Here is a 13274-nt window from a genome sequence, read left to right as displayed (position 1 = left end):
GACGTCCGGTGCATTCGTTGTTGCGATGCACCAGTGTTCGAATCCCGCAGGCGGGTACCAATTTTTCTAATGAAATACGTACTTAACAAATGTTCACGATTGACTTCCACGGTGAAGGAATAACATCGTGTAATAAAAATCAAACCCGCAAAATTATAATTTGCGTAATCACTGGTGGTAGGACCTCTGGTGAGTCCGCACGGGTAGGTACCACCGCCCTGCCTATTTCTGCCGTTAAGCAGTAATGTGTTTCGGTTTGAAGGGTGGGGTAGCCGTTGTAACTATACTGAGACCTTAGAACTTATATCTCAAGGTGGGTGGCGCATTTACGTTGTAGATGTCTATGGGCTCCAGTAACCGCTTAAAAATCAGGTGGGCTGTGAACTCGTCCACCCATCTAAGCAATAAAAAAAAAATGTGAGTAAAATATAAAAGTACTAGCTGTACCCGCCCGCTTCGCTGGGCATTTAAAATTAACATTATTATTTCTCACCCCCACAAAAATTCTCATCATTAACGCCCCCGCAACTGGTTTAGGGAGTCGAACATTCATATAAATATTCGCTTATCCATTTTCTACATGGATACCAAGTTTCAAGTTAATCGGATGCATGGTTCAGTAGTTATAACGGAACATACGTAAAAACCACTGTAGATTTATATATTAGTATCGATATAGATGTAAGTAATAAAAATATGAAACACTAGCGACCCGCCCTCGCTTCGCTTCGGAAACATTAAAACACACATAAAATCAAAAAAAAGAATAAAAAATAAAATAAAAAAAAGTAGCCTATGTCCATCAGGGACAATGTCGGCTTCTAATGGAAAAAGAATTTTTCAAATCGGTCCAGTAGTTTCGGAGCCTATTCGAAACAAACAAACAAACAAATCTTTCCTCTTTATAATATTAGTATAGATATACAATAGAATTTATTCACAACCAAGAACAGATTTCTTGCAACAATTACAGCATCGTGGAAGAAATGCTTTGGGAGGCTTGGTCTGAATGAAGTCGTGTCCTCGTACCGCAGTGTAGGCGGCGAGGTACGCCCTGCCCTTGCTGTCGTACTTAGGACCCTCCGGTATCATCACGTTGCGTTGGCACAGACGATCCTTGAGAATGAAAAATAAATCCATAAAACCAGTGGCGGATCAAAGGTCCAGAGCACCCTAGGCAATCACTTTATCGGCGCCCCTGTACCGGCCATAAATGGCTATCATAATACTATGAATTTTAACTAGTCGTTTTTGCAATTACGAAGAAGTTGTATCATCAAACCCTAGACTTTAGTAGACCAGGGCCCTTGTGCTTACGCTAACGCGAGAATGAAATGTGACGTTATAACTGTGAAGAAATCAAGAGGGACGACAGAACGAACATCGAAATTCATGATTCCTCTCTGCTCTGGGAAATAGGCTAAATAGGAATAATCTATTATAGATTTAGATTATAGATCAGTATTTAGTTCTTAATCGTGGATATGTTATTTTCTTTATTTATTTAAAACATCTGAGCTCGCGCGCTCCTTGTAACTACGCCCCTAGACATGTGCCTAGTTCGCCTTACAGATAATCCGCCTCTGCATAAAACCTTGTTTCGAAGCCGTCGTGGTCTAAAGTATAACACGCCCGGTGCATTTGTATCGACTGACGCAGTATGCCGGCCGGGCCACTGTGCAAGACACGGATCCGACTTCGTTGTGTCCCGCACTGGGCCTGAAGTCTCAAGTACCAGTCATTTCTATTTGATCACAGACACCATAGCGTAAATGCCGCTCACCTTATGACGTGAGGTCTAACTCTCAATTCTATTGTATCACAGCTGCCCCACACTTCAAACCGGAGCGGCAGAATGTTTCCCGGTATAAATAGGCAGGGCGGTGGCTACTATACACCCTACCTCCAGTAAGCCAGTCTTGGGTCGACGGGTAACTGGATGAATCTTTCGTGTACATACCCTAGAATGGTTGAGTAATATAGTTAACCTTAAGTCTCTGAGCATGTATGTATCCTCCCCTGGCGGGCGCCATGTCCAGCTGCTCGGAGTTCGGCAAGCTATTCTCGTTGACCTCTAGGGATGTCGTCTTTGATTCATCATCTGAGGATTTCGAAATCAGCACTCGTCCCAGGGGCCCTCGTCCGCTCGCAGCCAACGTGTCCCCGGTCGGAGTGGTTCCGTTCCCAAGTTTCAGCACAGGTATCTGAGGCTTCGAGCTCCTGTTACTTATGAACTTTTTGAACAGATCTTTATTCTTGTTAAAAAACGATTTAACTTTAGATATTTTGTTCACGTACTTAGGATACTTGTCTTTAATATCATTCGCTTGATTCAATAAATTGTTTGGTTTCAGTATGCTTTTGTGTTCTGTGTTCACTTTAGTGTTGTCTTGTTTTGTTAAATCGTTCTCTTTCTCTTTTACACTCTTAACTTGACTGAAAGCTCTCCTGCGGATGTTTGGCGTGGTCGATGCTCGCCGGATGCTGCTGTTGTTTAGAACGTCTTGTACCTTACCCGACGTCACTCTTGTTACAGCTGCTGTTGTATTTACTTTTGTAGTAAGTATATTAGTTTTACTCGTACGAATGTCTATGTAGTCGTCATTATTTCGTCTCAATATATTCTTCAATTTGTCCACAAATATGCTGGTCTGGTTATTGCCTGCGAATGAACGTATCTGTAAGTTAGATCACGTTAGCGCGAACCTAACGCTGCGGTCGCCACCACAAGCCCTCGTGAAGCCACTGCAGCTTGTTCACATAATGTGTACATATCAATGAGATAAGGTGGTTTATTACATTACGCGGATACGAAGTCTGCGCCAAGGTTTTTTATATCGCTCCTTAAAAATACCCCATGAAATTACTGTTTCTTATGATGATGAATTATTGTAGGAAAATACTTCTTGAAATACTTACTTGGTATCTTCACTGCCTCATAACATAACAGTATTAGATTAAATGTAGTGAATAATACAAATATTATTCGTGCCATTACATTCTCTCACCGCGGTGGGTGCGCGCGTAACTTCTTACTAGTTTTATTGTTGATTGAAATTTGATATCGTTATGTGAATGGTATATATGCTTTATAACAGGAACGGACGGATATTTTAAATGAAAAATATTCAAAAAACACATAACATTTACTCGCAGCACGATGTTAAACTCTGTTTAGTTCATCGCTAACATTAAATGTAGGAATAAGATCCGACAAGTAGTCGTCATTCGAATGTTTTGTTTTGTTTTGGACGAAGTCAGGACCGGCGGAGTCTAGGTCCAGCCCTAAGTCATCCAAATCATCTCCGTCCTGCATGTACTGGCGCCTGTCCTTCGGCAGCCTGAACTCCGGGAAGGTTCCGTCGTCGAGGCTGATGATGGCCACTCCGTCTTCTTTTTCTTCCTGTATGAACCGTCTGGAGCCCATACTCCGACGACTGGGGTTTTTTACCTGCACAGATACTTTTTTTTTTTTTGTTAAAGCCTTTATCTATACTTATTATATAATATATAATATTATAAAGAGGAAAGACTTGTTTGTTTGTTTGTATTGAATAGGCTCCGAAAGTACTGAACCGATTTGAAAAATTCTTTTACTGTTTGGAAGCTACACTATTTCCGAGTGACTTAGGCTATCCTCTTTTTTGAAAAAAATTAGGGATCCTTACTAAACCTCCAATAATGTAACCCAAGGTGTAAAAAAATTACCTAAAACATTCTTTACATCGCGTGCCCTGCGAAAACTATTGATGATAGAAAATAATAATGTACTACGACTTTGTAGAACTCATTATTTACAAAAAGTGTCGCAACTGCATATGTCTAACTATTATAGTTATGCCGCAATAAGTCTTCTTTTATTAAAAAAAATAAAATAAAAACTTCAGAGGTGTCAAGGGACACCCGGATGGAACGAAGTTCCTTTCGATTAATTAGTGAAGGAATTGTATTTTTTTTTTAAAGTTATAATAATAAATTACGGCATTATGAAGAAGAAGAAGGGTCGTCATACCCCCTCACGGGGGCATGGAACGGGCCTCGGGGCAAACCCCACTACCCGGGCTGAAACTCCCTACCACATAGGGCAGGGGTGACGTAGATGCAGGGGGGACTTTGGGGAAGGTACGCTGTTCGCAGCGTGCACGGCTGCATAGCATCGACAAAATGATATATAAATAAACATAATACGATGGGCTGGTCGGATGACGGTACACAACTATCTAAAGTAACTAAAAACTAACAACTCTACTATATACATAAGCCAGGACAACAGTCAGCAACCGTGGGGCCCGCCACTAGTTTGGCGCTCACCCGCTAAGGGCTCCCCAGAAGGGGAAGACCGTCGCGGGGAGGGACCGATATAATCACTCCCCATAAGGGGGAGTGGTCCACCCAACGGGGGTGGGAAATGGGTCCCCATAAGGGGGCACCCCAACGATGTGGGGGGGAAATGACGAGTGTGGACAGCTCAGTCCCATGGGGGCACTCATTATGAGCACTCCCATATCACTCCGATTAAGCCGACTATCTTACCATAGCCGGGGGTTCCAGTAGCTCCCTTGGTAGCGCCAGACCATCAGGTGGTCTAGCGTGCAAGGGAGCTAAATTGTGGAGATGCTCGTGGGGTCCACCGTCAGCCCGCTCGTAAAGATTACGAGCTAGCCTCCGGATGAACTCCTCGAGCGACTCCACATCCAGATCCCGGGCGATTACGGCATTACTGACGTAACGCCCTGCTCCGACTATCGTGCGAAGAGCCAGATTCTGCTGGGCCTGTAACTTCACCCGCGTGTCCTGCGGGATGAGGTGATACCAGGCCGCAGCTGCGTACGTGATACGGGAACGGACATACGTCTTATAAATGCCGAGCTTAGTCCTGACCGGCAACCTGGAGGCCAACACCGGCCGGAGGAGAAATCTCGCGTAGCGAGCCGCCGCCAACGCCGACATGGAGTGGGCGGTCATCCTCAAACTCCGGTCGATATCGACCCCCAAGTACCGGACGCTGGATCTAAACTCGACATTAGCGCCACGGAGACTGAGCTGTCCCGGGACGACTCTTGTGCGGACCGGACCGAAGAGGATAGCCGCGGTCTTCCCCACGTTGACCGCGACCCTCCATCGGTCCAGCCACTGGGGCAGTAAGTCCAATAACCTCTGCATCCTCGAAATGGCCGCAGAGGGGAAGTTGGATGACGCGAAGTAGGCGCTGTCGTCGGCAAACAGCGCCAACTTCACGTCGGCTTCCCACGCTTCGAGGTTGCCCTCGAGCGTGGGAATGTCGTTGGTGTAGAGAGCGTAGAGGAATGGTGCCAGGACGCTCCCCTGCGGAACTCCGGCCGTGACTGGGCGCACCGACGACTTGGCGCCCTCGACCGCGACAAGGAAGGATCTTCCCTCCAGGTACGACCCCAGCAGTCGCACGTAGGCGTGCTGGAGGTCCGTGTTCTGCAACAGCTTGTGGATCAGTCCCGCATGCCAGACACGGTCGAAGGCCTTCTCGATGTCGAGAAAGACTGCGGCCGTGTACTGGCGCGCGTTGGTCCGATCCGCCAAGTGATGCATGACGCGGATCAATTGCAGCGTTGTCGAATGACCGCTACGAAACCCGAATTGCTCGGGTCTGAGAAGGATGTGCGGCGACACCCTTCTCAGCAGCAGCCGCTCGAACAACTTGCCCACGTGCGACAGCAGCGTGATCGGATGGTAACTGGAGGGATTTCTCCTGTCCTTGCCGGGTTTGGGCAAGGCGATAACCTTGCCCAATTTCCAAATTCCCGGGAAGTGTCCTGTGGACAGAATGGAGTTGAACAGCCGTGTCATAAATGACACGACCGTTTCAGGGAAGTGGAAAAAAGCGAGGGAGGGAATACCGTCCTCGCCCGGCGCCTTGCGCCTCTTCATCCGCTTGATGATGAGGCGCAATTCGCTGGGAGTGATGAGATCACCATCTCCCAACGGTGGCACCGGGGAGGAGAGTAGGCTTGCTACGCTCTCTTCCACCGATTGGTGGAATGCGGCCTCTGAGGGTGCAGAGTCATTAGGAGCGAACTGCCGCTCCAGCATTTCGGCCAGGATGTCGGCGCGGGCCTGAGCCGAGAAGCATCGGTTGCCCCTCTCGTCCACGAGTGGACAAGTCGGGGCAGGCCGATTTGAGAGCTGGCGACAAAGCCGGTGGAGGGATACTGAGGAGGGGTCCTCGCGGGCCACCTCGATCCTCTCCTGCCAGGCATAGCCCCTAAAGGTGCTAATCTTTGTCGCCAGCTCCGCTTCCAGCTCATTAAGCTCGCGCTTTATCCTGGGACAACGAGTTGTCGCCCAGAGCCTCCTCAAGCCCCTCTTCCGGCGAATAATCGCCTTCAGATGGGCCGGGAGTATACCTCTGGGCCCGCCGCTGGGCACAAGAGTCGTCGCCTGGTCGATCGCTCCCCTGATGGAGTCAACAAGGCGGGTTGCCGCATCGTCGACCCCATCAGGGGTGTTGGGGTCCTGAATCACGGGAAGGTCGACTAGTCGTCTCTTAAAGAGCTCCCAGTCGACCTTCGGTCGTAGGGGCGAGGTCGCAACCCGGGTGAGCCCCATTCCCAGTGTCACTAGGATAGGGAGATGTGGGGTACCCAGGTCGTACAGTGCCTCGATCGTTACGGGGCACCGTAGCCCCTTGTGCACACACACATCCAGCACATCGGGCTGATAGCGCGCGGCGGTCGGGATGTGTATGGGTTCGTCGGGGCCGACCACAGAGTAGTCGCCCCTATCGGCATCTTCTAACAGCCGCCTGCCCACTGCTGAGTTAAGTCGGGAGCCCCACGCGACGTGCTTCGCGTTGAGGTCCCCGACCAGCAGAGCTGGGCGGCTGTCGTGATTCAGGGCCCGTCTTATGTCCTCAGGGTGAAATTCAGGCCCCGGGGGTCTATACGCGGCATAAATCCGCATATCTCCCCCCGAGGTGTGTACCCTCACACCGACTGACCTTGTCGATGTGAAGGACAGCAAATCCAACTGATCATGCACCGCGTCCCGCCTGACGAGGGCCGCAGTGCCCCTGAACGGCCGCCCGGCAGGGGTAAGCTCGTCACGTCGGTACATGAAGTAGCTTGGAATCCTGAACGCATCCTGAGGACGTAGCTTGGTCTCGCCCAGGAGCACAACCTCTGGGTTATACTCCCGGGCGAGAACAAGCAGGTCGTTCTTTCGGGACTTTATCCCGTCGGGGTTCCAATAAATGATGCGCAGCTCCTGGCTAGCCATTGAACTGCGCAATCATTCGGTAGAACCCCGACAGGAGCGCCCCGAAGGGACTGGCTCCCGAGGCGATCTCACGGATTACTCCGGAGATCACCTCGGACAATTTCTCCCACAGTGTGAGCAGCCATGCAGCAAAGCCGGCAGGCTGGGAGGCCTGTCGACCGCTGCGGCGCTCGCGCTGAGGGCGGGGGGGAAGGGGGGGCTGGCTGTTCATATTAAAATTGTCTTCGGCCAGATGGGCCGATGGCAATGGCAGATTGGAGTTCGATGTTTGGACAGTAGGAGAGGCCTCATTGACCTCCATTGTCTCAACGATAATTTGGGATTGTTCGAGAGGTACAGCATCAGTCGTAAAATGTGGAACGCTTCACGATTTTGCGTGTCATCCTTGCGCAGGGGCCATGCTAATCTTCTCTGTATCGTTCCAATTTTAGTATATGTACTGCCGAAGCAAGTACATTATGAAGAAGAAAAAAACAATACTATGAACTAAATTACTATTGTTGAAACGCTATCTCGAGAAACTGTACTCATTACGTGGACCAATCGGATACGAGCAATGTCACGCGATAAGCGCCTACACGTTGATTGGTCAGAATGACGGATCTAAAAAGTGTCGTGACAACTTTTCGTAAAAAAAATTTCCGTCTAGCACCCTTTCACAACGCGCGATAAGGAACTTCGTTCCAACAACGTCAAATATCGTTAAAATATTGTTAAAGACCCGAGCGGAGCCGGAGCGGGCGGCTGTTTTAAATATAAAAGGAAACAAAGAACCATATATTGACAGTCGCCTTAGACGGACGGTGGATGTGATCTGGTTAAATAAAGTAGCCACTACAGATTTAGAATCTTGATCTTAAGAAGCACAAACTGTCGTGAGCGGGTTACCTTTAATATTTTGTATTTAGCTTGCTGCGTGGGCTTAGTACCATCATCATGGAGTTCCACGTAGTCGCGCTGGTCGCTGGTCATGATGTCCGTCGGTCTGTCGTCCAGGTGGTGAAGCATGTCCTGTCCTGTGTCCTTGTCCTCGGTGATAATGTATTGGTTATTTATTGTTTCCGGTACGAATATGTTGATGGAGTCTAAATCCGTATCTTGTTTGTTGAGAGCGACGCCTGTGGAGTTCAGACACTACTATTTTGTTTTTGTTTTTTTGTTTTTTTTTATTGCTTAGATGGGTGGACGAGCTCACAGTCCACCTGGTGTTAAGTGGTTACTGGAGCCCATAGACATCCACAACGTAAGTGCGCCACCCACCTTGAGATATAAGTTCTAAGGTCTCAGTATAGTTACAACGGCTGCCCCACCCTTCAAACCGAAACACATTACTGCTTCACGGCAGAAATAGGCAGAGTGGTGGTACCTACTCGTGCGGACTCACAAGAGGTCCCACCATCAGTAATTACGCAAATTATAATTTTGCGGGTTTGATTTTTATTACACGATGCTGTTTTGTCACCGTGGAAGTCAACCGTGAACATTTGTTAAGTACGTATTTTATTAGAAAAATTGGCACTCGCTTGCGGGATTCGAACACCGGTGCATCGATCGACATGAATGCACCGGACGTCTTATCCTTTAGGGCACGACGACTTCACTGCTACACATATTCTAGTGGATGACCTTGACGTCTGGTTATATCCTGCGGATGCAGTAGTTCCTCCGTCTCTGAAGGCTGGTAGTCATAGTTGTCGTCCATCAGCTGTCGCCGGAGACTCTCCACTAGCACTCGAGATGAGTTCGATTCTGAACACGAACGTGACTGTTATATTATGAGTATATCTAATCTATACACAACTCTGTATTCAGCTACATAAAGAATCATCAAAATCGATTCACCCAGTCAAAAGTTATGAGGTAACAAACATAAAAAAAAAACATACAGTCGAATTGAGAACCTCCTCCTTTTTTGAAGTCGGTTAAAAAATAAGCTTTAACGAACTTCCTTCTGAGGTACTCGTTCAACACTATATAGTATTTAACGGCATGCATCGACACGGTCCTCCCCCTGATCGATGACACTAGCAGCGTTGACGTGCCTCACTTCACGTGACCCACATGCTCAAGCCGCCACCGATGACAAAATAATTAGTGTCAGGCCTATATTCCTAATTACTAGAAACACAAAATACAATTCTATAGGTAGAAGGAAATCTCAATCCGCCATTCCCGCATAAGCAGCATACAGCAGCGCCGCCGACTAAACACTCTTCGATGAAATGAGAATTTATATTAAAAAGTAAAAGTACAAATTGTAATGAAAGGTTTCCGTATCTCCAAACATCCCGCGCGGACACCACTCATACGTTAATTTACAATTTCTCGCTATAAGTACAGTAAGACACGCGCGAGGCACTTTACAAAACCCAAATCCAATGTGGATATTTACATTGTTTAACGATAGTTACCATGGAGCATCGCATGTGGAACTCGTCCAACGTGGAACCTCACTAGCTAGTGCATAGATTTTTACTGGTGGTAGGACCTCTTCTGAGTCCGCATGGGTAGGTACCACCACCCTGCCTATTTCTGCCGTGAAGCAGTAATGCGTTTCGGCTTGAAGGGTGCGGCAGCCGTTGTAACTATACTGAGACCTTAGAACTTATCTTTTTTTTTTTTTTTTTTTTTTTATTTTTTTTTTTTTTTTTTTTTTATGATTGAAGGATTACTGGTGGCCCGGAGGCCACCAGTAATCAAGATGGGTGGCGCATTTACGTTGTAGATGTATATAGGCTCCAGTAACCACTTAACACCAGGTGGGCTGTGAGCTCGTCCACCCACCTAAGCAATAAAAAAAAAGATATGACGCAGGTCTTTAAACAAGCTCTCAAAGTACTCCTAGCTGTGGGCAGCCCCTTACCCGTGATTTTGACCGACTCCGGCCCCTGTAAGAGGCGAACTTCCCTCTTGAAGATCTAGGGGTGACCTGAGGGGGTAGAGGCCGCGCGGCGCGCTACCAGCACTCTAGTGCGCTGCCAAGGAGTGTCTATAATAGACAAATCGGTTGGCGGTGTATCATAGTGGGTGGGCCCTAAAATTCCTTGGGCCCGCGGTCTGCTTCCAACACCTTGCAGACCGTTGAGTCCCACTTACCCCGCGCGGCCCCTAGGTGCGGGGACCTCGTAGGAGGTTCGGCCCACGGCACCAAAAAAAAAAAAGCCTCTTACCCGTGATCTTGAATTTGAAGTGTTCACGAGCGACAACGGTAACCGGTAGAGGACGGTTTACCTTAATTGGCAAACAATAACGGGAACAAATTTTGTTCAAAACATGAAACACACAGAGCTGAGCCACACACACAGAGCTGAGCTGAGCAAACAGAACTCACTGTTTGTGTCAAACTGCATAATTTTCAAATAATCCTTACCGTTTCCACGCACCGTATACACAGCCAGCACGTATATGAAATAAACAATGATCATGGCGAGTGAGTGCAGCGCGTAGTGACCGCAGTGAGCGCAGCACAGGCCACAACGAAACGACCGACTTCACGCAACACAATAAAAACTCGAAGGTCGCGAACGAAACAGATTAAAATAGACGTATGCTTTTTATATATCAATCGACTAGCTTTTGCCCGCGACTTCGTCCGCGTGGAATAGTCCGCGTGGGATTTACGTAGAAGTAAGTATATTTTTGAATAATAGAATGTTAAGGAGCTATTTAAGGTACCAAAATCATGCCTTTTAGCCGACTTCAAAAGAGGAGGTTATTAGTGCTCCGCTCGTATTGGTCTTAGCGTGATGTTATAAATAGCCTATAGCCTTCCTCAATAAATGGGCTATTTGACGCTGAAAGAATTTTTCAAATCGGACGCGCAAACAACAACAAAGACAAACAATATTTAATCTATTCTCAATTTGACAACAGACGTCAAGAACAAAAGTTTGACAATAAATAGTATGCATGCGTGTGTGCGTCAAATACACGGTATGTAGTGTGTGTAATGTTTTCTTTATTGATTTAATGTATCTTTTATGCATTATTTAAAAAAAATTGTAGCATTGTGCACTTCTTCTCTATATTCTCTATAAGTGTGCAAAATTTCATACTCCTCCGTCCGCGCAATTTTCGTAAAAAGGAATACAAAATTTTTGCTTCATGTATTAATATATAGATTAAAAGCAACATTTTATTAGTTTATTTGATTATTCATGAATCATCTACAGTAATTACTTCTACAGTAAGTATTTCTCAAGAAATGTTCAAGTCGCTCAACGATATCTACGACTATACATCAAGACAAAAAAGTCGCAGAATTTGTAAGTAATTTTTCATATTTTTTATTTCTTAGATGGGTGGACGAGCTCACAGCCGACCTGGTGTTAAGTGGTTACTGGAGCCCATAGACATCTACAACGTAAATGCGCCACCCACCTTGAGATATAAGTTCTAAGGTTTCAAGTACAGTTACAGCGGCTGCCCCACCCTTCAAATCGAAACGTATTACTGCTTCACGGCAGAAATAGGCGGGGTGGTGGTACCTACCCACGCGGACTCACAAGAGGTCCTACCACCAGTAAGATTTCAATAGATTTTTGTAAATTTTTGACTTCATCATCCACCCGGTGCTACCTGGTATTATTACCCGGTGTTACTTGGTTAACAAAGCCCACAAGCAGCGCTATCCGTTTCGGGATGCAAGGCTACATTGGTATTAGTACTACCGGGTATCTGGCTCTTCGGATTGCAACGTGGCAAAAACAGGCAGGATGCCGGAATGCGCCCGCTATTGTTATAATGCGAACAGAGGAGGTGCAGTATGAAGCTAAACCGAAGAACGACCGATGTGGACGCCATACAACGAATTAGCAGCAGAAGCTCCACGGGACCGGAGCCGCCGTGCTCCTGGCTGTATCCTGCTAACAACACTTGTAGTAGACCGAGCGTGGACGTCGCGTCCGTTGACACTCGGAATACTGTGATGTTGTATGTGATGCCATTGTGTGCACACAAGTACCCGTAGACACTCATTTTACTGGTAGTAGGACCTCTTGTGAGTCCGCACGGGTAGGTACCACCGCCCCGCCTATTTCTGCCGTGAAGCAGTAATGCGTTTCGGTTTGAAGGGTGGGGCAGCCGTTGTAACTATACTTGAGACCTTAGAACTTATATCTCAAGGTGGGTGGCGCATTTACGTTGTAGATGTCTATGGGCTCCAGTAACCACTTAACATCAGGTTAGCTGTGAGCTCGTCCACCAAGCCAAGCAATAAAAAAAAAACACCCGCCTTTTTGTCGATGTATCAAGATTTTTAATTAGATTGTAATTCCGACAAAAGTCAAAAGAGTCTTTGGATTTTTGCAATAACTATATGGGAAACCTGTTTTATTTGAGTGAATCCCGGTGGTCATCACTAGTGTTCGCGATGGCTGCGCATCCCCCGGGAGGGTGAATGAAAATTAATTTGTTTGACGCGTTGTCCCTTCGGTTAAAGTTTGAGAGCCGCCGCCTATTGTATTCGACGCTTCTCAAACTTATCCAACTAACTTGTATAATTAATTGATCATAATTTAATTGAGTGCTTTACTTAAATCTTGTTTGTATGAATCTGCGATTGTTCTTTTGTCAGTCAGACGAGCTCTCGGTGAAGTGATCGTCGAGTGTCTGACCGTGTGTAGCATCACCGGGTGTGACGTCACGGGTGTTACTATGCGTGTCTGATCATATTATGTCTGTTTTGGATAACTACATGTGATTAATGAAAACTTAAGAATAAAAGAGCCAGTTATCAACCGGACAGTCGACGAAACATTAGTAGGCGCATCCATGACGTCACGACCTGCAATTTTCCATAAAACTACAAAGATCTTTCTTGTCCTTTCGGAGGCTCGAGACATCATCTGCAGAATAAGAGAGAGTAGAGTTTCTCGTCGAAGCATAACTTGTACAAATAGGAGCGTTTACAGTTTCCTTGAAATTCCCTTTTTATTTTTAAGATAATGAGAGTTTTCTGTTGATGAACTGCCTGAGCGCTCCGAGCTCCGCTACGCTCGGGAGGAATACGTGTACAGCGACCA

General features: G+C 46.8%; 1 protein-coding gene and 1 non-coding gene across 3 annotated transcripts; both read right to left on the bottom strand.

The window, feature by feature from the left end:
- Window positions 1-3109: 3109 nt before the first annotated feature.
- On the bottom strand, window positions 3110-10821 carry LOC101747173 (uncharacterized). Of its 2 annotated transcripts, XM_012690496.4 has the most exons (4): window positions 10622-10742; window positions 8878-9000; window positions 8140-8369; window positions 3110-3451 (listed from the first exon to the last, which is right to left on the bottom strand). In XM_012690496.4, exons 1-4 carry the CDS (start codon window positions 10674-10676, stop codon window positions 3164-3166), a joined length of 696 nt encoding a protein of 231 aa, XP_012545950.1. In that variant the 5' UTR covers window positions 10677-10742; the 3' UTR covers window positions 3110-3163. The 2 variants fall into 2 exon arrangements, with proteins under 2 accessions (XP_012545950.1, XP_037876094.1); XM_038020166.2 differs by lacking the exon at window positions 8878-9000 and having other exon boundaries at window positions 10622-10821.
- Window positions 7600-7706, bottom strand: LOC119630528 (U6 spliceosomal RNA). The gene has a single exon (XR_005246273.1). It is a non-coding gene; the product is annotated as a U6 spliceosomal RNA (small nuclear RNA).
- Window positions 10822-13274: the final 2453 nt, after the last annotated feature.

This window comes from Bombyx mori, chromosome 24 (genome assembly GCF_030269925.1).
Source record: "Bombyx mori chromosome 24, ASM3026992v2".
Lineage (NCBI taxonomy): Eukaryota > Metazoa > Arthropoda > Insecta > Lepidoptera > Bombycidae > Bombyx > Bombyx mori.
Note: the sequence above shows the minus strand (reverse complement) of the source record. Positions and strands in the feature narration are given on the sequence as shown.